This window comes from Ricinus communis, chromosome 3 (assembly GCF_019578655.1).
Source record: "Ricinus communis isolate WT05 ecotype wild-type chromosome 3, ASM1957865v1, whole genome shotgun sequence".
NCBI lineage: Eukaryota > Viridiplantae > Streptophyta > Magnoliopsida > Malpighiales > Euphorbiaceae > Ricinus > Ricinus communis.
The window spans coordinates 26,432,496-26,459,529 of record NC_063258.1 but is presented as its reverse complement, the minus strand read 5'-3'; the positions used below and the strand labels follow the sequence as shown (position 1 = coordinate 26,459,529).

At 30.8% G+C, this 27,034-nt stretch overlaps 2 protein-coding genes across 17 annotated transcripts; one reads left to right on the top strand and one right to left on the bottom strand.

Annotated features, from left to right (window-relative positions):
- The first annotated feature begins 8,574 nt into the window (after positions 1-8,574).
- LOC8269549 (cytochrome P450 734A1) lies at positions 8,575-13,019 on the top strand. 3 transcript variants are annotated; one of them, XM_002524393.4, is made up of 5 exons: positions 8,575-9,445; positions 10,658-10,881; positions 10,967-11,208; positions 11,339-11,714; positions 11,996-13,019. In XM_002524393.4, the coding sequence occupies exons 1-5, from the start codon at positions 9,151-9,153 to the stop codon at positions 12,446-12,448; spliced, it is 1,590 nt and encodes a 529-aa protein (XP_002524439.1). In that variant the 5' UTR covers positions 8,575-9,150; the 3' UTR covers positions 12,449-13,019. The 3 variants fall into 3 exon arrangements, with proteins under 3 accessions (XP_002524439.1, XP_048227489.1, XP_048227488.1); XM_048371532.1 differs by lacking the exon at positions 8,575-9,445 and adding an exon at positions 9,583-10,445; XM_048371531.1 differs by lacking the exon at positions 8,575-9,445 and adding an exon at positions 9,583-10,519.
- A 6,874-nt stretch (positions 13,020-19,893) lies between these two features.
- LOC8269550 lies at positions 19,894-25,487 on the bottom strand. Of its 14 annotated transcripts, none has more exons than XR_007215137.1 (7): positions 25,247-25,487; positions 23,697-24,119; positions 22,828-23,610; positions 22,037-22,135; positions 21,698-21,967; positions 21,456-21,520; positions 19,894-20,608 (listed from the first exon to the last, which is right to left on the bottom strand). XR_007215137.1 is itself a non-coding variant. In XM_015722561.3 (4 exons), the coding sequence occupies exons 2-4, from the start codon at positions 24,096-24,098 to the stop codon at positions 22,097-22,099; spliced, it is 1,230 nt and encodes a 409-aa protein (XP_015578047.1). In that variant the 5' UTR covers positions 24,099-24,119; positions 25,247-25,486; the 3' UTR covers positions 21,254-22,096. The 14 variants fall into 14 exon arrangements, 2 of the variants coding, with proteins under 2 accessions (XP_015578047.1, XP_015578048.1); XR_007215138.1 differs by having other exon boundaries at positions 21,698-21,764; XR_007215131.1 differs by having other exon boundaries at positions 19,894-20,336; positions 20,393-20,608; positions 21,698-22,141; positions 25,247-25,486.
- Positions 25,488-27,034: the final 1,547 nt, after the last annotated feature.

Below are 27,034 nucleotides of genomic sequence, written 5' to 3'. Positions count from 1 at the left end.
AGAGTGGCAGAGCTGCCCTCAGGAAATTGATTTTTATTATTAGTTTTTTTTATAAAATAAATATAAAAAATTTGGTTACACTCTGCCCCAGATTTGGACAAAGCGTGCCGTGCTCCAAACATACATACATGCATACATAGTATGTATCTTCCCCCTTTAATTGCTTTCAACCTACATATCTCTCTGCTGTTTTTGTCTTTAATTCCTGCTTCATAGTAATATTTACTACAGCACAAGAACAACCAAGTAATACCCACTTCATAAAGTATATTCCATCTTTATTTTATTATTTTCTTAGAATCATATCTTTAACTAGAAAACCCTTTCAGCAATCATGACTCTTATGAAAATCTTTGCAAGATAATATTGTCATGTATGTACATTTTGAGCTAAAAATCTCGATCCACACTAAATAGTAAAATTCATGCCTCGCGTGCACTAGTACCATGGTGTATACTCTTATGAAAATCTATATATTTATATATACTATTAAGTTTTGCGTGCTCAATTGGTTTTATGGGTCTTAGATTATTTTCCTACTTATTTGGTAAAATGATTCTATTTGATAATTACTTGTTATTTTCCGATTCCATCTCCCACTCACTCTATTGCTAAAACTATTATGAAATAAAGGAAAATACAGTGAAACACGACAAACAGTAGATTGCAAAAGTGAAAAAAAAAAAAAAAAAAAAAGAGAGAGACAAAGGGCAAATAGATTAGATTGTGTGGTGGGGTTATGATCTAATATCTTACATACAATTGAGGAGGGAGGAAAGAAAAAAAGAAAAGAAAAGGGAGTAATAAATAATAATTTATTAGAGAGAGGGTTGTTAGTCAAGAAAAGACATGGCCGTTGGAGAGAGAGACATAGATGGACAAGGATGGTTTTAAAGGGACAAAACATATGGCATGAAATGTAGTATCTCGTGTTCAGTTTCTTTTTATTCATTCAATTTTAAATCACAATAAATACTAGAAAGAAGCGACTTTATTATTTTAATCTTTTTCTATAAATAAGAAATAAAAACTACTACAACATCTTGGCCGTGAGATGTTTGGCATTGAGGTTACTGATTTATTAATTTTTGAGTTTTTAAAATTATTTTTTTTAACAACAGTGGCAACACATTTACATAAATTAGACATATTTTTTTTCATATACATCATGTTATATAGTTTGAGGATTGGATTGGTGGAGAGTGGATGAATAAAAAAGACAATGGTGAATGCCTTTTATAAGTAGAAAAAGAAACTGAAAAAGCTGAAAACACTTAGCCCTCGATTCACGAGGGATGAGGAGTAAAAAGTAAGGACATTTGGGACTGTGGATTCTATCTTTGTTATATATATATATATATATTACTGGCAGAGGTTGTTATCTCTGTACTCTCTAACTAGTCACTCTTCTCCTTTTTTCACCAAAAGAAAGAAAAAAAGGAAATTTAAAATTGAGGCATGTGATTTTCTATCTTTTCATTTCCATGTTTGCCCTTTTTGTCAGCTTTGTTTTTGCCTTATCAAGATTACAGAATTTGCCCAATCAAATCAAACCTTCACTTTGGAAGTTGCAAACTCACGACTCCATGATTACTTGCACTTCTGCTCGCTTAACTCATAACTAATCACTCCCTCTTTTCTTCTCCTTCTTCTCTCTTTTACCATTGCTTTTCATCTTTTCTTTTCTTTTCTTTTCTTTTTCTTTTTCCATCAATTTGTGGGCACCCCAAAGTTGAGTGGAGTTCTTAATGCTACAATTTCTAAGCTTAGCAATTAGATTATAGTGTAAGATAACCTGTATTCTTTTTATAATTTTATTCACACAATACATAATCATTGTTTTATTAATATTTATAAATATATATGTATTTTCACTCATAATAGTGCAGTGCAGCAGGAAGTGAAAGTCTTCGGGTTTAATTCTATAAAATCCCTTTTCTTTCAATATACTAATAGATTAACATATGCCAATTGTATTTACTTAAGTAAACTCAGAATATCTGCAAAATTGGGATGTAAAAGTTTCATTACAATCATATAATGCAGAAGCAAAGAAAAAGACAAAGATGGTTAAAAATATAAGTAATTGAAGAAAAAGGAAAATGAATTATGAATTGTGATAAGCTAATAAAAGGAGCAAAGTAGGGAGGCAGTATGCAGCCTTTTGAGTTGATGGAACAAAGAGATTCTGTGTTGCGTGTGGACAAAAATGGAGGGATAAAGCCAAATGATTGGATGACACGTGGCAAATAGTGATTTGACAAAGCCTTCAGAGGTGTATATATAGATATGTACTGTAAAGATCCATCACAGAGGGAGAGAATTCTTTTCTTTTTTTTTTTTCTTTTTTTTTTTATATAAATAAACTGCAGCTGTGAAGTCACACCACACCGTTGATTGCGTGGACGAAAACTTAATTTATTTTAACTATTTTTCGCTGTTATTATTTACATTAATCTTCACATTTATTAATGTCAGTCCATAAAACTCAAACTCTAAATCTTATTATTTTAAATATAAATTTTAGTATAAAGAATTTAAGCATAAGGCATAAAATTATTTAATTTTTAATTTTGTATCTTTTTATTCACTTTCTCTCCATATTTTATTTTTTGGGCTTTTAATGAGTTTTTCATGATGCAAGAAATTTGGTTCTACTGGATTCTCTCATCGCATGACTGATGTAACTACTCAAAGAAAAGGCAGAGATTTTTATAGCATAATCCATAAATTTGTATTCTTCCTATATAAAAGATATCCTTTTCATTTATTTTATAATTCTTCACTTTTTAAAAGAACATGCCAGTGTTCTTTATTAGTAATTATTATGATGCCTTAATTAATTCCACAAGGAACTTCTTCTAATATTTCATTCTGAATTTGTTTCTTGGAGGACTATATTGCATATATAAACCTGTACGAGGTACTAAATAATTACTTCTCTAAAACTGTCTTTACAATTAAGCGGATATAAAATCTCAGAAATTAATCGATTTTAATTATTATACATAGAAGAAACAATCGCAGGTGCCATCTGAATTCAGGAATTTCATGGCTTTTAATTCTGAACCATACACAATATCTTGTGTAAGTAAAAGATTCAGATTTGTTTATGTACTCTTGTAAAGTTCACCTTTTCTTTTTTTCCTTTTACCATCAATTCAAAAAAAACTAACATTTACACTTGGTTCGGGTTGAAGAATTATAAAATTTATAGATTTAATCAAAATTTATAAAAATAAAATAAAATTTCATTTAAAGTTAAGTATAATTTTTAAAATAATATAAATTTATTAAAAATAATATTAAAATAAAAAATTATTATACCAATTCAACATTCTTTTAAAATAGTAGATAATAGAATTGTCTACTTTTTAGATGAAAAATTAAAAAACTAAATGATAAGGAGTTGCCAAAGGTCAAAAACTTCTTAAAATTTCTGAATTTAAATTATTTTTTTACTTGTCAAATAGTAAATTAAATTCATAGAATTTCTCATTTAAAATCTCTAAATTCGAATCTGCCTGCATTATTATTTTTTTTTCCTACAAGTCAACTACAAAAAGAAGATACCTCAATCATTTGTTAGAATCTTAACAAACGAATTGAACTATATCTTCCAAAGCATGCGCAAACAGCATGCTCTTACGGTAATGCAATTGATTTGTTGAATTGTTTGGTTGACTATATCAATAGCATTTGTATTTCTCAACTATCAATAGCATAAGAAAATAATTATATATTAGTAACATAATTACTTTGATGAAATTATATGGCCAACCCTCAATTCAAATGGATTTGGCATCGAGTAGCCATAGATTTCTTTCAGGGCTTTTCATCATGAAATGGTCAAAAGTTTTTATTGGGTAAGTAATTGGGCATAATTGGTCAATTATACCATAAAAGGAATGGCAAGTGGACACCATTTAATTACTTCTTTGAATAAACTATTTGTCTTAATCACTAAAAAGCATCAACTTTCAACTTTTTTTTTCTCAAAATTATCCAATCACAGAATTTTCAAAACTTATTTGTTAACTAAAGACTTTATTTTCAATTTTATCATTTTTACTAGAGTCTGGCCAATAAAATACCTCGAGCTCACTAATAATAATAGTAAAAATAATTTAAATTTTTTGGCAGAATTGGTTAAAAAAATATTCAAATTATAAGATTTTGCGAGTAATTAATCCTTGCCATTTTTGTAGCTGATCCATGCTCATGGGATGATATTAGGGAGATAAAAGGAGAAACTAAAAGAAATCAGAAGAAAAAAGATATGGTGTGGTGGTAGGTGGGGATTTGCTAGCTAATCATATCTGCATATCCCTTCTTTTGCTCTTGCACCTTGTCTTTACCAACTAATATTTCTCTTTATCACTTTTTTAAAGTTTCTTCTCTTTTTGTTATGGCATTCTATAAAAAGAATATATATTATGTTTTTGTGCTTATATAACTAAGTATATAGCTCTCTAACTATTGTCAATTATTTCGATGGCGTACCACTCCAAGTTTATGATTGAATCTCAATGATCTTCTTCCATTAGTTTGTCAAATAATCCCAATTTGTTAGCATCTCTTTCTTTGCCATAAAAGAATTGATCTACGGCTGGACCATTTTGATTTTAATCATCCTTGTTACATTATATGACCATTTGTTTTAGTCATCTATCTTATACAGTTCTTGTTTTTAATGATTTGGGTGACCACCACATGCTAAAATGTCATTATAATTCATTAACCGATTAACCTAACCATTACAATAATTATATTAGCCATAATAATTAACACAATGTCACAGCAGTGTTCATTGTTTTTAAGGTAAAATATAGCAGTTTAGGCAAGTGACAAGATGTAATATTGTCGAAAAGAGTAAAAGAAAATATTTGTAAAGTAGTCCAAATAAATATTCTTCACCTTATATAGTACAAAACTATGAAAAACTAAGCTAAATTTACACAAGCGAATTGAAATTATTCAAAGGTAGAAAACCCTAAAATAAGAGCAATTAATGCAACTGCCACCCCAAAATTCAAAAACTGACAGATTATATACGTACTCTTTTCTCCTCCAGAAGTGCAACTGGTTGGCAGGCTTTTATGTATTTTCTTTTCTAATAATAAAAAAAATTATGAATTTAATTTTATCTACTTTAAAAACAAAATTATAATATGCGAGCAAACGTACCTCATCCATCTGCATGCAGGCTTTTCCTGGTTGGACTAATTTGGTCATTTTCGAAAACTCCATGGCCTGTTTAGGTGATTGCATATTCTACTTTGTCCTTTGGTCTTTTTGATTTAAAGATAAACAAAACAAAATAATAGAAATTTTCAATTTCTGTAATATTGATTCCCTCAATTTTCCTTTCCCCTTATAAAGTTTCTTTAGTATCAGGCATCCATCTTAACTAAAGTTAGACAGTGAAACAGCATTCAAGGACGAATTCATATCTTCCTTGAAGTATTCAATTGGATGCATATATTCAACTTTTCTCTTACCCACTTCCACTTACATAATACCCCAATAACCATCATATCCAATTCACATTCACAGCACAACTTTCTTTTCTTTTCTCTTTTTACTTCATTAGATGTCACATTAGCAACAACCTCTTTTACTTTATTAGTGAAAAGCTTGAAATTTTATGTACTGCAGGCTTCATAATCTAATATAAAACTCGGACATAAACTGTTAATCAGTTTTGTATTAATTAATTAACAGTCTAATCTCGATAAACTATTAAAATATTATGAACTAATGGCATTTTAGCTCTGTAATTTTAAATTAGTGTATAACCAAATTAAAATCTATATCCAATGGATGATACATATTATATACCCATTTGGGGTATCGCAAACCAAGCAGTACTAGTGTGAAAAAGAAAAGGTTACAAGTCAGCCGACCAAATTGCCATATATTATATGTAAGGCCTAAAATTTACAGTAACGGTTGATTTCAGTTTTTAAAATTTTTGTAGTAGGACCCAAGAAGAAAGGGCAGATGGCCCCAACATGTCTTGGGTGTACTAAGACAGGATTAGGGAAGGTGGCACTGAGTGGGCACCCCATTGTTGGATTAAGCAGAGCATATTTCCCTACCTAAACCACACAAAGAAACCCTAAAATAGACAGCCTTGTTCCCATGTGCACAAATTTAAGAGCAACATTCCAAAATAACAACCCCCTTTGTGCCCTCTCTTCCTCTTTCCCTTTTCCTTCCCAAAACAATCTTTTCGGGAACAAGGATGTAATAAGTTTATTTAATTGGCCTCCCTTTTCACTCCCTTCCACATTCTATCTTTTCTTTTCTTTTTCTCCTTTCTTTCTACTTAATCTATGTTCATGTCGTAATGTTAATGAACCACTCTTACTTCTATATGGTTTCAAGTCATAATATTTGTATATCAATCAGAGGGTAATCTAATTAATAATCTTACTTGTACAAAATAAAATAAAAAAATTCAAATTTAAATCTCTTCGACACCCTTTAAGGAAATATTATTTAATTAGAATTATATAACCCTAAAGATTTGGAAACAATCACTATTGGAGTTAATATTATGTTATTTTTTATAAAAGCTGCATCCAATTAAGACTTGAACTTTGTAGTGCCTGGCATGTGATTCACGAGTCTAGATTTTGTATATGATGGCTCGGTGAGATTTTAGGCGTTGTTTCTGAATGAAGAATGTCTTCTTGACTTAACAATTTCCTCAAATATCTTTTTGTATATTTTCTTGTGAAATATGTTGGCGCCATTTAGCTGTATATATAATGGCAAATTGACCATCACGAAATTTCAAATGGGGGAAACTTCATAATTTGCATGCCTTCGGGCTCTTCACCTTTCAATTTAAGCATGGAACATAATATTCAAAATTTTATATATATATATATATATATATATATATATATATATATATATTCGAAGGTTAAGAAATGTCATTTAGCACCATAAGTTACTTATACGAATGTATTTATAATTGATCTTTTTAATGAATTAGTTTGATTTCAACATTTATGATTTAATTAAGAATGTTACCATATGATATGCAATTTCTTTTTAAAAAATAAATATAAAATAAGAAACAAAGAAAAGAACAGATATATATTGAAAATGTCACATAGTTTTTAACGAAAGAACATCTGTATTATGTATAACATGATTTAGTTTTCTTTTATTTCTGTTTTTTCTTTGAGTTTGAATGAAATAACATAACATGGTTCATGCTTAGTGCTTCCACGTACAAAACGACTTGGTTGATTTGTGGACTTGACTTTATGTCTATACAAAAATATGAAAGGTAAATAGCATCATCCCCCATTTTGTCGGAAACTTGGTTGAAATTCTACCTCTTTATTTCTTCGGTAATATACAAAAACATATATATTGTAGATATTGATTTTTATCTACAGAAAGCAGTTTTCTTTTGAGAAGAAAATATAAAATTACTTTACACTTCACGGTCATGTAAAGGTTTAGGGTACCAAAAGTATCTGGCTTTTGTCTCTGCTCAAATGGATACATTGTAATGATTTTCATTGACCATTAAAGTGATCAATTGTCACTATATATATAAGTAAGGCTTAGTCAATTAGTGGCTTTAATTGTAGGCGATTAAGAATTTAATAAGGTTTTGAGTTGATAGATTAGAAAACTAAACTGAAAGATTTGAGTTGACAGTGTCAAGAAACAAAATGAAAAGAAAAACTGGGTACTTCTAAATTGTCTTGATTAGATTGAAAACAAAATAAAAATGCTAATAATGAAAACAAAATTGATTTTGGGTATTTGAAAAGCTGAAAATGGGGTACCTACTTAATGATACGTTCAAATCTCTTTTTCAAATTGACATTGAAAGACATGGCAAGACACAAGATCGAAGGGGCCACATCTCAAAGGGACCTATTAACATATTTCACTATAAAGGAGCCAAATCCTGATTTCAATTATGCCTAAACAGTTTTTGCCTTTCTTATATTATTCTTCTTTCTTTTTTGGTTTAGTTTTGTTTTTCTAATTAAAAAAATATTGAAATAGTTTATCTTATAAATAATTGAAAGAATTATACGTGGATACTCGAAAGATCATATGTGTATTTTTTTTCTAATAATCATTTTTTTTGTTTTCTAGAAGATCTATTTATATATATATATATATATATTATATACTAACTTGCTAACTAAAAATAATTATAATATACAAAAAAATACACCTCATGTTCCTCTGTTTCTGTTCTCCTTCAATCATGCCTTAAATTTGGAAAAAAGAAAATGTAAATCAAGTGACAAAAACCTCCTCCAACACACCAGTATCTAGAAAACTTTTATTGGAGAATGAGATTATATTATTTAGTATAAATCTTGAACCGGAATGTCTAAATATGAATTATAAACATACTATGGCACATCCCAATAAATTAGAATGTCTCATCTTCCATATATAAAAATATATTCTAATATTCTTTTTCTTAGGAAATTGGTATTCCCTAACTAATAGCTTAGGTTAAATTAAATTATCCCTTGAAGAAAAAAAGAGAATTTTCATTTTCTCCAAGAGAAACATAAACCCCTAAAATAAGGCTAAAAACAAATGTAAATATATAGTTATAATATTGTTTATATATATATATATATATACACAAAAAAAAAAAGGATACAATAAATACTAATATGAAAAGACAAGGGTAATATTGTCTTCATAGTGTATACATATAAACAAAAGAATACTAATAATAAGGAAATGAAAAAGAAAAGAAACTCTATGCTCGTTGACCCTTAGAATTCCAATGGCGGCCCCTACGCCGTTGGCCTTGCTTTGCTTATTACCCCTTCTCTCTCTATCTCTCTTTCAAATTAGTATTAAAAAGCCAACACAGACACACACACACTCACACACACTATCTAACGAGTAAACCAACAGAAGCGAAAAAACAAGAAGCAGAAAAGAAAACACAAAGTGAGAGAAGGATAAGAAGCAAAAACAGAAAAGGCTGCTAGTTCCAGTACTCCTAACACCAACACCAACAACAAACAAGAGAATAGGAGAGCGACTTTCTTTTGTTGTGTGCCTGTGGGCGGGCGGGCGGCCGTCTCTTTCTAGTTTCTAATCCTATCTATCTTTGTTTCTTAAAGAAATTAGAGAGATATGGAGGAGCTGTTGTTGCTGTTTAACTACTACTTCTGGTTTAAGTTTCTCGCCGTATCTTTCTTGGTGTGCGTTCTTGGTTTAAAGATTGCAGTTCTGCTTTGGTGGAGACCCAGAAGAATCGAAGTTCATTTCTCTAAACAAGGTATTAGAGGACCTCCTTATAGGTTCTTTATAGGCAATGTGAAGGAGCTTGTGGAGATGATGTTAAAGGCCTCTGCTCAACCTATGCCCTTTTCCCACAACATTCTTCCTAGAGTTCTTTCTTTCTATCATCACTGGAAGAAAATCTATGGTACTGATTTGTTTTCTTTTCCTTGAATCATCATCATCTCTTTCAAATGTTTTTATAATATAATTTTTTCCAAGAAGAAAAGGATTACATATTTAAAAGGCAATGAGCAGTTTTTAACTTGTTTTGGGTGGTAATATTAATGATAGAGATACGTTTTCTGTTTGAATGTGTATTTTAATGAGACTTTGCTTCTCTTTCTCTTTCTTTCTTAATTTGTTTTAGAAGGGTATAGTTTTTGGGCTTGAGATATATAATTATTAAAGCTGTGTATATGTGTATGGGTGGTGCTTCTGTTATGATATGTGTTCCTTTATGATCCATCCTCCAAAAATTGTGACTTTTAAAAGGCTTGTTTTCTGAGTTCAGGTACTTCTTTTTCAAACTTTTCAGCCTTTTTCCGTTCTTGGATGCTTGATGTTGAAGTTCTCAGTTTGGACCGTTCCACTTCTTGTTTTCTTCCTATTTTTCTTCTTCTCGTCTCTTCTTTATTTATTTATTCTTACAATAACCCTTTCCTTCTACAGATTAACCCAGACTAGTTACCATTTCTATATTTATTTTTACCAACATATTAATTTTCCCAAGTAAAAAGACATTATAAAACAAAAAAGGAAGAAAATGAAAAAAGAAAAAAAGAAAAAAAAGAAAAAAGAAGAATAATGTTTTTGCACTTGTTTGTATTTGAGCTATCATTTCATTTCTGTTTTTTACATGTCCACTTGCTTTTTGTTTGATGGGGAAGGAGCTTGTTTTCTGATAATGAACTTTGCATATGTTTGTTAGCTGCATAGTTCCACTTGTTTTCTTTCTACTCTCTTTTGTTATTGCTCTCTCTCTCTCTCTCTCTCTCTCTCTCTCTCTCTCTCTTATATATATTGTGTAGGGTCTACAAAACTATATCCATGCTCCCTGAAATTAATGGTTGCCATTTTTCCTGCTCATTCCTCTTTTTGCTGACTCTATACTTACTGCTCCAAGATGTGCGATCAGTTCTTATTTGGTGCAAGAACTTCCTTTGTTTCTTTCTGCCTGTTTTTTTTCCAGCTTGCCCATATTTAATGAATGCCCAAACATGTACAGCTTATATTATCTATCTATCTATCTATCTATATATATATATATATTAACTGCTACTATAATCTCTCCCTCTTAAACTTTTTGTAATATACATAAGATTATTATTTATTATTAATATCACTCGTCTAATTTCAGGTGCAACGTTTCTTGTTTGGTTTGGACCAACGGTTCGACTCACTGTCTCCGATCCTGACCTCATTAGAGAAATCTTTACAACAAAGTCCGAATTGTACGAGAAGATTGAAGCTCACCCTCTGGTTAAACAACTTGAAGGTGATGGACTCTTAAGTCTCAAAGGTGAAAAATGGGCTCACCATAGAAAAATCATTACTCCTACATTCCACATGGAAAATCTCAAAGTAAGTTCATAATTATATATATTTATATATATAATATATACCATTCTTTCTTAGTGCTTATTTTTTGGTTTTACTTGTATGCTAGTTGCTAGTACCTGTGGTGGCAAAGAGTGTGATGGATATGTTGGAGCAGTGGTCGACAATGTCGAGCTCAGACGAGGTAGAAATCGAAGTTTCTGAATGGTTTCAAACCCTAACAGAAGATGTCATTACAAGAACTGCATTTGGTAGCAGCTATGAAGATGGTAAAGCGATTTTCAGACTACAAGCACAGCAAATGGTGCTAGCTGCCGAGGCTTTCCAAAAGGTTTCTATCCCAGGTTATAGGTAAAACTAATTAAAGTTTCTTGATGTATAATTAATTAATTATAAGTCAAACAGTTACTCCTAATCATTTATTTTTCAAGCGGTGATCTATTTTAGTACTTACTTTATATATATATTTTTAATGTTGTAGGTTTTTTCCTACTAGAAGGAACATGAATTCGTGGAAATTGGATAAAGAAACAAAGAAATCACTGATGAAATTGATCGATCGGCGGCGAGAGAATTCAGGGAACCTAGTGCAAGAAAAGGGCAGTCCTAAAGATTTGTTAGGACTAATGATACAAGCATCAAATTCATGCCCGAATGCGGTGACAGTACACGACATAGTAGAAGAGTGCAAGAGCTTTTTCTTTGCAGGCAAACAGACCACATCCAATTTGCTGACGTGGACAACGGTCCTACTAGCAATGCACCCACACTGGCAGGTGCAAGCACGTGAGGAGGTGCTGAGGGTGTGCGGATCACGTGAGATACCCACCAAAGATGATGTTATAAAGCTTAAGACGGTAAAGCCCTTCTCCTATCTTCATCTCCAGATTATGACCCAAATCTTGTTTTGTCTCTTTCTTTCCTTTTCTTCTTCCTCTGAAGAAAATCAACATAAACTGCCACCTTTACCCTTTACCTTTTTGCCTTTTTTATATATTATTATACTCCCGCTATAGTGGCAGTTTTGTCATTTAATTTTTAACAATTTTCGTTAAAAGGGTCAATTGACTCCGTCATCAAGCTACTGACATGAAGGGTACTCTAGTAACTTAAGCTGATGGTATGATGTGTTATGCAGCTGGGCATGATATTGAATGAATCCCTACGTCTATATCCACCCACAATCGCAACGATCAGACGGTCGAAAACCGATGTAGAGCTAGGGGGCTACAAGATCCCGCGCGGGACCGAGCTTTTGATACCAATCTTAGCCCTTCATCATGATCAGACAATATGGGGAAACGACGCAAATGAGTTCAATCCAGGACGTTTTTCAGATGGTGTAGCGAGAGCAGCTAAGCACTCTATAGCCTTCATACCTTTTGGGCTGGGAGTCAGAACTTGCATTGGCCAAAACTTAGCCATTTTGCAAGCTAAATTGACTCTTGCTATTCTATTACAACGCTTCTCCTTTAGATTGGCACCTACTTACCAACATGCCCCCACCGTTCTCATGCTACTATACCCACAATATGGTGCACCCATCATTTTTAAAAGGCTACTCAATCCAATTCACCCATCTACCTACTAAAAGGTTTCATACTCATAGACCAAATACCCACCCCACCCCCACAAAAAAAAAAAAAGAAAAAGAAGATTAGAAGCAACCCCCCATAAAATTTCTCTATAACAACCTATGCTTTTGCGTGTGAGAGTGCACTTATGCTACAAAAAGAAATTTAAAAAAAAAAAAAAAACAAGATACCATTGTTGGGTTTTGATAATTTCTATAGGACCTTTAAAGTGAGAGAATATCTTCTTACGTATCTAAATCTACCCATCTTCTTTCTTTTATATATATTTACCCCACCCTTTCTTTTGATATTTTTATTTTATACTAACCCTTTCCATGCCCATGGTTTTTTTACCAACTTATTTTACCTTGGCATGTAATTGTTATGTAACCCATGGTTTTCACCAAAGTGTTCACCTTGGCATTTGAGTTTCTAATTACAACTAGGAAGACATTTGCTAACAGCTAGATAGCTCCATCTCCCTTACCTTTTCTCTTGTACGTAATGTATATTTGCAAGCAATCTCTCTATACAGTTTTGTAATATTATGCTTTCATTTGTTTTATACATTTTGTTGTTTATTTATTACTAGTCATTACAAAAATACTCTTATCTCTCACTCTCCTAGTATTATATTACATTAAAAGGTTTATTAGTCAGTTAAAATGCAAATCACCCAGCATTACTAGATAAGAAATTGCAATAACCCTTTATTTACAACACTTGTTATTAAATTAGAACACCCCAACAATGAACAAGCTCCTATTTCAATGTTAGTCACATTAAAATTTTTAGAATTTTCAAACTTCAATAAATGAAGCATTCCCAGCTTGCGGACAAGAAGTTAAGAATGTGTAGCAATCACAGAGTCAGAATTGGTTCGACACACCACAGAAATTATTACTAATTGAAAAGGAAATGACACTATGTACATTTTGCCTCTTGCATTGGAATGGAAGACTAGCCTCAGCCAAATAAGAAGGATACAGGGACATACTAATCGATGCAAAAGCATTACACAATAAACATGTATAATCTTGCTTCATGATATATAGTAATTAAATTTTAAATAACCAAAATTTGGCTAATGGGTACCAGTTAAGATTGCGAAAACCTAAAGAAAGAAAATTATAGTATATGATAGGTTTAAGTAATTTTTAAGCTTTCTTCATGTTCAAGTTTATAATTTTTAGGGCATTGGTTTGCGCCTTCTTGTATTACCGACATTTGGATCATGGATTGCTGGCACACCATCGTTCCGTACTTGTCAGAATGGCAAAAAAAAAAGAATGTTAAAAGATCAACATGCAATTAGAATGAGAAGCTTCAACTTGACATTATTGAAATATGTAAAGGTATCGAAGTCATTAGCTTGTGTGGAATGATGGAAAACGGTTTCTTATGTGTATGAGCTAACAAATTGTTTTTTTTAGAAGAAGAAATTAATATTTTTCGATAAATAATTATTTAAATCTAATGAATTTGTCTTATGATGCAATTTAAACCCATTTATGTCTTGATAGAATCACATTATATTATTCAAAATATAATATCATCTAAATGCAAGAAAACTCAAAAATAAACTCTCTCAGGAAATTGTACGCAGTTCTTCCCAAACATTCTTGAACAAAAGATCTCATGGGAAAGAAAGAAGAGAATAATTAATGGGTTTTCACTAGAAGTAAGAAAGGGAAGTTTCCTCGGCTAAGGTGGTGCACTTTTATTTTATTTTTGGGTGGGGGATGAAAGAGAAGGAAGGGGTCAATTAATTAAATAAAATGAAAGAGCTTAGTGTTACTACAAGAAGATTTAAAGCAAAGGACAATTGCAGGAACCAAGGCATGAAATGTTGTTTAAAAGCAAAAGTGACTGTAATACAGCATGCAAATGATACTTTTATATATACAGTACATTGCATTCTCCTTTATAGGGGATTGGGAGTTTTTAGTTGTATTTTAGTGAGAAGTAAGATTTGATTTGGGAAACAAAGCTAACAATAAAACCCCTTTTTCCTTTTTTTTTTTTAATTTTTATTTTTCCCTTGTTATATATAATACATTATTATATTATATATTTCTTTTTGGGATCTTCTCATGCTGCTTAGGGCAGCTCTAATTAAGGGGGAAATTGATGGTCCCCAGGAAGCATGTGGTTAGGGGCATATACATATTTCCCTCTATTCATTCACTATTTGGTCTCTGTTTTTATGCTTTTGTTAAAGGAATCAAAGCATGCTATCAACCATGTGATCACTTTCATAATTACCCTATTACTCCTATTTTTTAATTCCATTTTTTTTATTCTTCCTGAAATTCTCTTCCGTGGACACTCCTTAGCACTTAATCAGTTAATTAATCAATAATCATGTTCTTGTTCCTTATTATTAATTATTATAATTATGTTGTGATTTTAACATATATACCTTATTATTTATATAATTGAGGGGAGCTCTTCTCTAAAGGATTGTTTATATTTTTTTAGTCTACTCCTAATTTAATTTCCTATATTAATTGATATTAAGAGTTAATCACTAGCTAACAGTTTAGTAATTAAGGTGTGGCTGCATGGGAGAGCTAGAATTAGCCTTTAAGATATGATCAATGTATATATAATTAAATTTAATGTAGCCATGATCCTTCATTACCTTTCTCTTTTATCTTTTTATTTTCTTAAATAATCTAAAGTACACTTGTGTTGATGCATTGGCTGCCTCCATATGTGCTTTTGTCTTGAGCATGCTCCCATATCATCTCTCTAGCTAAACGACAAAATTAATATTCCAATTAAATGAACCCATCTTTAAAAAGAAGTAAGCTAATTTCAGAAAATGCAACTTGATTTATTTATATATTTATTTTGTTCTACTCCTCTCCCCTTTCTTATTCTCATAACTCAAATGAAAACTATAATTATAATCCCTACATAGTATATGCTTTTACATATTTAACCTTTATCAGTACTAAATATTTTTCACACTATGTTCTTATAACTCACAAATCTAAAAATTTAAATTCTGACAATTTAAAAGAAAACATGATGAAGAAAAAAATATCAAATAGGATGAGCATATCAAAATTTAACTGAAAAATAGTTAATTGATTTAGCAATTAATTTTATTTAACTTTTTTAATTTTTTATTTAATTTCAGTATATAGCATTATATTTGATTGAAATCCATAAAATTTATGTAATTCATTTGCAAGTCTAGAGTATGTGTGCTTTAAATAGAGTGAAAATTAATTTAGAATTTTACATATTCAAGTTGTTTGTAGTTAAATTAAATTTTACTAAAATAGGTAAAATTTTTAAATTAATTCCACATCAATTTGTCAATGTATTTCATAATATTAAAATATCACCTTCAACTTCTTTCATATATTTTTTTTTCAAGAAAAATGAATTCTTTAATGAATTTTAACTAAATATAGCATTAAATTTTTTTAGTTAATCAGCACAAACTATTTTTATATATTTTATTAATACTTTAATAACTTATACTATTATTTACTTATTATTATAATAATGACCATAATTTTACTTGTAGTTAATTAGTAAATATTTTTAAAAAATAATAAATAATTAAATTCAAAAAATAAAATGTTTAATTGTTTAAATCTCAATTTTACAAACAAAAAACTGATAATTTCAGTTCAATTTATAAAATGGATAAACAATTGAATTAACTAGATCGTTAAAGCAGAAGGAAATAAAATCTTTGATAATATGAACAAGTTGAAACCAAAGAAAGCCAAATTCATAAATTGCTACCAGAATCAACTGTGCATCCCTACCCCACAGCAAACAATTTTTAATTGTCGAAATTTGTTTCAAATGATAATATATTTTAGTGATCACATGATTACCCATTTTAGATTCTACATCAAGGATGAACAGCTTACTGTACTACTGGGTGTTGTCAACTGTGACATGAGACAAAGTTTAATAGATCCCTAATGGCTAAGTAAATGATTTAGAGTCATCATTAAACAAAATTCATATTACTTTAATCCAATGTGTCTCTATCTTTGCACCCATGCCAAAGCTATTGAGCTGGCTAATTTCTAGTTCCTATCCTTGATTATTGCAATTGGCTAACCTCTTTCTTTTGCATGATTAGCCATTTCCATGCCTCATATGTGGCACTTCTCAATAAATATCCCATCATGCACAGTTGGATTTTGATTTTCTTCCTTTGCCAAAATTAATATGATTACTTGGAGATTACTTATGGAAGGACTTTCATTAGTTGTCTTAGGAAGGGTGCCACTGAAGATTTCATCAAATCTTAACAATAAAAGGTTTGTAATGAGATGGGTATTATATATATATATATATATATATATATATATATGAAATAAAAGATTCAATTTTTTTATTTAAATTGAGATATACAGCAATGGGTTCAATTTTGAAGCTGTAAAGTGGATGTATGATTGTTTCATGGGAAATGTGTTGTACATTTCTCATACAAACATCCATATGAGAGGATTCAATTATACATGAAAAATACAAATAGATTATCCCAAGATTTGTTCCTATCTAGTGTTAAGTCTGCAGCACTCAAAGAAGACCTGAAAATTGTACTAAATATGTGTATAAACATTGAGATCTATGGCAGCAGAAGATTACACAAGCTAAATACAAAAGCAAATAAGTACAAAACTTCACTCTCTTGCATGGTGTCCCATATTTCATTGAAAAATAAATTAAAAAGAGAAGCTAGACCTAATGTTGACATTGGTAAATAAATGTTGTCTATTATATATAATTAATATTTCTTGTAACGCTTTCCATTGACAGGAATTCAAGGAATTCACTCCATTGTCTTCATTCAAGCACTTAAAAAATCTTATGAAATGGAGCTGTTTGTCCCAGATCGGGACCAATTATTGATAAGACTAGTCCAAAAGTTCTAGTCCTGCGAAAAAGATTGAAGGAAAAGACAATTGAGGGAGCAGTTTTTATTGCTCCAACAACCTGTTTTAGTCTTGCCTGTTTCAACATTTCTTTCTTACTTCTGTATCATACTAATTACTTTGTACTTGTCCACTTAATCCGATATTAATTAATTTCTGATGATATAATTCTATCTTCTGCTTTTCATCTTCTTCTTTGTCTTATTTTTTTATTCTGAAGAAAAAGAAAAGTCTAAGAGGCATTGAAGAAAAGAAAAGAAAACTTTCTTGAAAGCTAAACTATATGCATGCCAGTAATAGATGTCAGAGTCTTGCCTGCATAGGTGGATTAGTACAATAATTGAGTTTTAATTTTTCATTTGAGCCTTGTTCGTGCATGTTTAATTAAACTAATAATAACAGTAGACAATCCTCCTCTGGGCTGAAATATTTTAATCCTATCAGAATCAAGAATGTGAGTATGTGACAGGATGGAATAGGGTTTGTATCATGAAAAACGTTGGTAAAATTCATTGTCAATTATATGTGTAAGTAAACAATATGCTTATTTATTCATTTTAAAGACAAAAAGGATTTCATTAAGGACAAAATTAGTTCAAGCAGGTCCACTCTAAGCCTAGAGAAATCTTTACCTCAATGAGAGGCATCATCACATGGGAGTACCAATCACAAAGAGATGCAAATGAGACAATGGCAGAGGATTTGGTGGAGCCACATAAATGCATTACTCAGATTGTAGGATTATTATGCCAATCCATCACCAATTTGGGGACTTGTTTATGGTCTTTATTTAAATAAATACTTAATTAACCTCTGTTAATTAATTATAATGTTCATCTTATTAAGAATTTTGTAGCATTCTGTGACCACAGAATGACACATTGGAATTATGCTGGTAATTTTAGTGACAGTACCACCTGTGCCATTGCCCTTTTCTTTATTTTGTTGTTGAAGAATAATGTTACAAAAAGAAAAAAAAAAAATCAGTTGAAAAAGATTGATCAGAGGAAGTAAAATAAAAAATAAAAAGGAATCTACATGTGTAATGTTTAGCTAGACACGTATATTAAAGGAGTGTCATGTGCTCATGCTTTACACAACACTTAATTAAAAACAGATGAAAATGTATTGGAGGAAAGAAAAGTTTTAAGAAATTAAAAATAAAATTAAAATCTCTCCCAAAATGGCTAAAATAGAACATATTTAATCAGATGCATGCATATTCTTTTCTATGTTTTTCTTTTTTGTTCTAGAAGAAAAAGATTTTATTTATGGTCAACCACATCCACTGATATAATTTCGATTAGTTTTAAACATGGGAACACATTGTAAATAATGAGGTTTTGACAAGATTTACATAATGTATACAGTAAGATCCATCATTTGGTTCTAATGCTTTAGACAGAAAAATGTGAACAAATTTAGAAGAAGAAAGATTGGGTTGGCAACTAATTAAGAAGTATTGTTTTACTATAGTACTTGTAAAGAAAGGCCAGGTCACAACAAAAGTAATTTTCCCAAGATTGAATATTGGAATTCCTTGGATCACCAGAACTACTTGTAAGAATGTGAGATAGGCTAATTTCTTGCAACCTGCATCTACTTGTACGCTTTACGCATACAGAAGTTTCATACGACAAGCCATGCTCATCCTCATACTCAGCTGATTTCTGTTACTTGATGATGGTCCTAACTTGAACAAAAGGGTTTGGCCTAAAATCGACTGTTCATTGAGCCTAACAAAAAAATGTCGAAAGAGTCGTATGGTTCAATATTTATAAAATTATAGAAGGCCATACTCATGCTGTATTCGTATGACAAGTTTGCATTGCGGGTACGTCAAGTACCCTTTTAACAGGAAAAGTAGAAAACAGAAAAACAGAACCATAATGTGTCATTCAATGCTGCTACAAAATGTTATATAACTTGCAGGAGCCGCCTATGAGGACTATATAGGCACTCATTTAATAGCTACTTCACATGATTCATATGCATCACTGGAGTGAGTGGCTGACCGCTAAGGAGAAGATCGCCAATGCCCGGTCCTGATTCTTAGCTTAAGCTAATATTATAGACTTATGACTTCATGTCCTAGAGCCTGCCAAGGTTGTTCGGCTACAAAGCCCCAGATGCAATGGCTGTAAGCACCACTTTTTATGTTGTTGGTTTTGGTTGGCAGTGCATATCAACCAAGAACTGTTCTTTTACAGTAAACTGTCACTGAATCGTCTTCAATTTCTGTTCAGCGTACCATCCATTTTCGAGGAATTAATTCCAGCATATCATTCATGAAGACCAAATTTAATGATGAAAGTAAACTAGCAGCAGGATCATATTTAATGGCCTGGTAAATAAAATTAACATCTGAAGACTGAAAGTTTTTATGTTGTGGTCTTGCACTCTATATATTCTTCCCTTTTGGTCCTCTTATACACCTCTACTTTTCTTTTTTTCATAATCACTTTTTACAATTTAACTCTTTTTTCTTTAACTCATTAAGTTAAAACTAGCAAAAAGGAAGAGATAAATTCATAGAAATGGAGAAATAATGAAACCATGTTGTGGAAAAAGTGTTTAATTATTATGAAAAAGAAGTTTAGGTGTGTCAGAAACAAAAAAAGAAAAGAAAGGCAGGCTTGCTTTAATCAAAGGTTAATATTCTTCTATAATGTTACAGTCTCACATTGAAGGTACAAGTCTTGATACTAAAGAGTTGCATAATGTCTTAATGAAGAAACCAACTCCATTTAAATGTTTAAAGGAAAGCATAAAAGGTTGTGAAATGTTTGGGGCCGCAAGCTGTTTATAGAAGTTCAAAAGTGCAGTTAACAGGTCCACCATCTGCATTCTGCAGTACAACCTGCTTGCCTGTCCAAACTCAAAAAGTAAGGTTCTGCTAAAGGAATGCTCCAGTTTTAGCAGGTTTGCGATGAACTATGTCCCATAACACCAAAGCATTCAACAATCATCTGCACCAGTGACCATATAACTGCAAATGAATCAGGCCAGTGCTGAAGTTTTATTTGAAGTTCTATGAGCAGATACCTCACCGCAGTTTCTTCTTTTCGTGTGCGGGTCTCTCTCTCAATTTCACAAAATAATACCATAAGCATGTTCTCATCAGGTTTGTGCATTCTGTCTTCATCCATCAACTCGGAAACCTCGTATCATTCGCAATAATAGCTCTCCGCCATCAGAATTTGGCTGTTCTCGTCTCTAGCCAATCACATATTATCGGAAATTGTTAAAATGAAATCGAACCTGTAAGCATGAACAAGCAATGAACAAAAATCAATAAATAAATCCTTTCAATTCTTTTTTCCAATTGTGTCCATTATATTATGTACAAGCTATTACGTTGATATATTATATAATAAGGTGTAATGTAATAATCATGTAATATAATAATTATTATTATGTTCAGATATATTAATAAAAACACATATAATATAATATAGTTATATATTTTATTTTAATATCTATTTTATTTATAACAATTATTGCAAAAAAATATTAAAATAGATTATTCAGAAAAAATATCGCAATAGATTCTTAATTCTTAAAAATATTTATAGTGATTGAAATCCAATCACGGATCATGAAAACTAGAATTTAATTACAGCCATTAAAATCCAATGACCAGCCAGAGGATGATTGTAATGAGTAATCGGTGATGGTTGAAAGTGTTAAAATTATATTAATAAAAAAATTATAAATAATTATAATTATATAATTTTTTATGTATATTATATCAAATTAATAATAATTGATTGGATGATGCATTTATTATTACATTACAATGAAGCATGTAATGGATTGCGTCCTATCAAGCATGACCGTAGCTCTATTTTCTTCCACTACCTCTTATCATATCAAATCCCATAAGAGCTCATTAAGTACTCGGTATTTAGCCTCATCATTCCAATGAATCAGTATTTTAAGAATTCGAGTAAGAGAAGTTCACAAGTTATCAACGCTAGAATTCCAGCAGTAAGATAATAAACAGACTGCACCAGTACATAATATCATTTTCTAAAATTGCAGAAAAACAATATTTCAATCAAAGATTAAGTATTATGCTAGCCACGAAGTAACCGATCCATGGTACCTGCAAGAAATGTTCGAAACTTGGTACATTTGCATATGCACAAACTGTCTGCTCCCTTCCTGTCACTGCAATAGAAATAAATCTCAATTCGTTTGATCATTATCTTTCTTGATACTGGCACGAAGATTTAACAGCAACCCGTCTTCCAGTTTATCTGTTAAATCACACTATTCTTTCTAGGCTTCATTTAATAGCTCCAAGCTTTAAAAGAATATTGTGCTACTTCATTGCTACATTCTTACCAATGATTATCAGTTCCAGGCTTGAGGTGTTCCACCTAGAGCTTCAACAGATTGTCACTTTCACATTCTTCACAAAATTAAAGAAAGAATGAATTTGTGCGAATGACAAGCATAATGCTATGAAATAATAGAGAACCAAATAAACTAAAGTGATATCAAAACTCAAGAGATGCTATATATGGATGAATTAAGGAAAGGTCCCAAACTAAAATTTTCCAGGCATCCATTTATCTGGTCATCCCATGGCAGCAACTACATTCAGGTCACATCCTTCAGCAAAATAAGATTTGTGAGGCCTAGAGACAGCCAAACAGAAAGTATGGCAATCACATAAATTACCAAAATCAGTGGCTCAACATTATGTGTTGTATGAGTTGTAGCAAACTCCAACATCATCTTTTAACACTGGGAAGAAGTGAGGTGTGCAAGCCTCCTACTCTGTCCCTGGAAAATGAAGTAGAAATTATCATAATGTCCTCAAAAGAAGCTGCTGCATTGCCAACTCGTATGGAGTATATCAAGATATTCAAAATGGGAAACCCACAACATCTTCATATGAAAAGAAATAGAAAAATCACTGTACAACTTTTTAGTTCTTCAGGTTTTTCTAACCAAAAGAAATTTGCACATTATCTGCATGCCTCTTATTATCATAAAAATTCAAATTTCAACATCATGCAACAGTAACAAAGTAGACAGACTATCTACATGTCTTCTGAATTAAGAGATCTGTGATAGAAAAGAAAGCGCAACCCCATCATCCAACAATCTGTGACTTTTGACTTACCATTCATCTAACATACGAGTTCAGAAAAAAAACTAAATAACGAACTGGGTGGAAAGGAGAAGACAAGAAAGGAAAAATGGTACACAAGAACAAGTTTAGACATTTACTCATTACTTCCACGTTTTCTGGTACATTCTTTTTAACTAAGGCCACTATACGTCATAAAACAAAAATGGAAAGAAAAAGAAAAGAACATTATCCTGCTTCTTACAAGGAGATAGACTGTTAGAGCAAATTTTTATCACATTCTACAGCTACAACCCAAAAAGAATTTGACCAACAAAGAAAAATATCCCTGTCATCTAGAAGGAATACTATTATCAGCAGAAACTAAATTTCTGACCTCCATCAAATGTTCATCATTTGATATATGGAGGGAAAGACGGAGATTTGTCACCATTTCTTCCTGCTCCCAACTAAAAGGCCCTGATGCATACAATGCCTCCATAGTGCAACGGTAGGCATGTAACTCTAACCTATGGACTTCAGCAGCCAATTCCTCATTTGTGGGAAAACAATTAGTCCCTTCCTCATATCCCCGGTGACAGAAAGATTCTGCATCACTAAAATTGCCATCAATATCTTCAATAAAACCTGCACGATGATGCATTTTATAGTAATTATTGCTAGTGGTGCTACAACTACCAACTGAGCTAGTAATGCTCTCTTCATCATTAGAATCTACTTCTATTGCAGAAGAACATCCAACGGCACCACTTTGTTTTCTTCTCTCCACATCGATTTCAGTAAAACCAGTTTGGCTGTAAAAAGAGGAATGCATGTTTTTTTCACCCACCATTTCTTTCGGGAAAGCAACATCATCTCCCTGTTGAGCAAATGAAGATTGATTTGCTGCAAGCACTCGATGCAGCCTGCCCTCTTTCTCAACTGCTCTAAATTTTTGGGCAGCACCATCATACGTTTCAACTTGTTTATAGCCACATGGACCTCGCTTTAAAGTTCTACAGGAAACAATATTGGATCCCTTGAGTGTCTCCTTATTCCTCATACGAAAGGAACCAACTTTTAGCCTTGTACTTCTCATCTGAACATTGTTCTGAGAGTTTTGCTTGCATTTCAGAGTTACATTTTCATCATGTTTTGTGTCTTCATAACTGCCAGAACCCTGGAATAAATGCAGAAAAGATAATTATAAATCTAAGAAAATCAATATAAATTAAATGATAACTGATTTATTTATGCAGGAAGTACCTTTCCGATCACAATCCATTTTCCATCTTGCCAAGACTGTCTTGTCCGAATGCCAGATTTGCTCACTTTAAATTCAAGTGATGATCCAACTATCCTGGCCAAAAAATATTTTTTTCCCAGCACCTTAGATATTGTTGCCATTTTCCAAGAAAAATCATCAAACACCTCTACCACATCTCCAGGAGCCCAATTCTCTGCAATTTCAGGTAATGGAGGGCAAGGCCGAATTGCCTTCCTGGATATCCTCTCAACTGTTCTCTCACTAATGGAACCTGCATGTGCCTCATATCTAACTGTATAAGTGTGGCCGTTACCACAGATAATTTCAGCGCAACGCCAAGAGCCTGAAGGAACATCTATTTTGCTGAAGACTTCCACTTTGCTCCCTTTCTTAAATCTCATGATTGCCACAATGTCACAAGTCTGTGAAAGGGAATAATGACGTTAAAACTAAAAATAAAGTGGAAACAAGAAGTGAATATGACATATGCATAATTGCCATTAAACAATATAAACTGGCAACCGTAGAAAGAGACTGAAATGAAGTTGGTAGTAATTGATGGAGGATTCAGAGGAAAAGTATCTTTTAAATAATTCAGCAATTACAGATTTAATGGGGCATTGATGCATCACATGGACAAATTAAATCAAGCAAAATATTTTCAACTGGCTGGAAACATACTATAGACATCCATAGATTGTCAACAATCCCCCTACTCTGTTTGGTTGATAAGAATATTAGAAAAGAAAAAATTGGAATCAAATCTGAAAAGAATATGAACTAAGCTAGAATAGATTAAACTCAGTTAATAGCAGGTTCTGATTTCTCTCATCTTCCAGGCCACAAATAGTCTCAGAAAACAATATGTTGTGTGCTAAAATCAATAATCAAAAACTAGAAGCAAAATCTACCTTAATTTGATCTTCATTTAATAACAGAAAGAAAAACAAAACAAACAATGAGATCACTCACAGCAAAAATAGACTCTTAAGTTCTGTTTGATTGCTGAGAAAATGCAGGATAATAGCAAGGAATCCAAATTATGAATCTTTAAATTAATAATATCTCAGCAACAAATAAAATCAAAACTAATTCAGAATCTATTAAAAACATACTCCAATCCAGAAACGGCCTATAATTAGTATTTCACTAAGTTGAAGTTTTATTTCTAATTTAAAAACACAAAAAAGCAGCTAATAACAGAAAGCTTTAAAAAAAAACAAAAGCAAAAGAGCAAAATAAGAACAAAAATCCTATCTTTTACTGTTATTTTCCCTTTTTCTTACCGTTTTCTCAGCAACCAAACAGCGGTCAAGCCCAAAAAAAAACAGAAAATAGACTGAACAAGAAAAAAAATATTCAAACTTTTCTGCAACATACACTAATCAAAACTAAACCCAGATGAAATCCAAAGAAATAACAGAATAAAAGTGAATTCAATTAGAAAAAAAAAAAATGCAGGGAATTGAATTAGTCCTCTAAATAACTAAATTGAATTGAATTAAGAAAGATTTAAAAGAAAAAAAGAAGAAGAAATTTTTAAAGTCACCTTCACTTTGATTCTTTTTTCAATTCCTCTCAAAGATTAGAGATTGTTGTCGTTGTTGTAGCTGTGGTTGTGATTTTTGGTTGGGGATTTTGATTTTGTAATGGAATGGAATGGCGTTAGTTATTAAAAAAAGCCAAATTTATATTTATATTTATATTTATAAAAGAAAGAAAAATAAAATGAAAAGATTAATAAGAAAAAAAGAATATGGTATGGCTTCCATGCCAAGTTGCCAACTGCCCAAGAATAGCTTGTAAAGTTGGGATTAACTGTTTCATGTTCATTAGAATTCCATTTTAATGCAATTTTCTTCTGGCCCGTAAAATAAATTTATTTTATTCAGTTTCTTTAATCTTTTTATTAAGAGATTTAGTTTGAGTTAAACACTCTTCCAATCACATTTTGGACTTTTGCTATATCCCTATTATTATCTCTGCATTATGTTTTATTTATTCATTTTCCTATTGGGTTATTACTTCAAAACTATTTTATGGGTCATTTAAATGTTTTTTATATGCAATATTAGAGTTAAAAAATAGATTAATCTTAATTACATTATTTAAAATTATCACTCATTTTATATTTATTTGATTAAATATTTAATTTTATTTTATTTTTACTGTGCCAGTATTTCACACTAAAAAAATTAGAGACTGATTGTTTTGGATTATAAATAATTTCTTCTTTTATTTTATCATTCAAAAATTAATTTTTTATTATTCAGTACTTAGCAGATAAATCATAATTAATTGTGGAGGATGTGTTACATAAAGATATTATGCATAAATTTATAACCTATTTTTGTATATATACATATAAAAAGTAACTAAATAGTTGCAATTGGAGGAATTAAGAGGAGTAATGGAACTGAGATTTCTTTTTCCTTCTAATAGAAATCAATAAGATCATGTGGGTAATGTAATGAATTTAATCTGGGCCATTGAGTTTCCATGTTTTTTTATTTTTAGCTTTATATATATTTAGATATTTAAATTTTTTCAAAACTAATATTTAAATTCTAATTATTTAATTATTTTAATAATTTAACTTTTAATTTAATTAGATAAATATTTGAATTCTATTTTCTTAAAATTATAAATAAAGAGATAAAGATTCAAATATGATACATTACTTCAGGTGATATATATGTATTTACTATCAGTGAGCCTATTAATATATATTTAAATTATATTTTTATATTTTTTATCACTTTTAATTTATAGTTTAATCTAATGGATATTTATTTTTAAAATATTAAATATTTAATATTTAAAGTATATAAATATATTAAATAAAATCACATGACCTATTAAATTATATGAAAAATTAACATATCTAAATTTATTAAATCGCTAAAATTTGGGCATTTGAATATATATTTAATTTTGAAAGAACAAGTGAAGCAAGTACATATATGATGGACATCTATTATTATTCAAATATTGAAAAGCCTTTTGTTTGATTTCTTTTCTTTTTTTAATTTAACACAAAAACAAAAGTTCCCTATAGTGACCCAAAAACAAGTAATATAGCTCATTTATTAATTATAAATTAAGATATGGATAAAGGAAGGAAACAAAAAAATGTAAGCTTTAGAACTAAAAGTGCACTTTCATTTATTCACTCACCTAATGTTTAATTTTAAATATTGGATGATTGAAATATTTAAAATATTTAAATAGGTAGTATTTTTTATTTAATATTTGAAAGTAATATATATATAAATAGGTATCTCATTTTCAAAATGATAAATTATCAAATGACATATTGAGTTAGTTACAAAGTAAC

Coding starts and splice junctions, on each gene's coding strand:
- LOC8269550 (XM_015722561.3), bottom strand. CDS start 24,098: ATGAGATTTAAGAAAGGGAGCAAAGTGGAAGTCTTCAGCAAAATAGAT. Junction 23,611..23,696: donor AATGGATTGTGATCGGAAAG/GTACTTCCTGCA, acceptor CATTTATTCCAG/GGTTCTGGCAGTTATGAAGA. Junction 22,142..22,827: donor ATGATGAACATTTGATGGAG/GTCAGAAATTTA, acceptor TTCATTTTCCAG/GGACAGAGTAGGAGGCTTGC.
- LOC8269549 (XM_002524393.4), top strand. CDS start 9,151: ATGGAGGAGCTGTTGTTGCTGTTTAACTACTACTTCTGGTTTAAGTTT. Junction 9,446..10,657: donor TCACTGGAAGAAAATCTATG/GTACTGATTTGT, acceptor GTCTAATTTCAG/GTGCAACGTTTCTTGTTTGG. Junction 11,715..11,995: donor ATGTTATAAAGCTTAAGACG/GTAAAGCCCTTC, acceptor TGTGTTATGCAG/CTGGGCATGATATTGAATGA.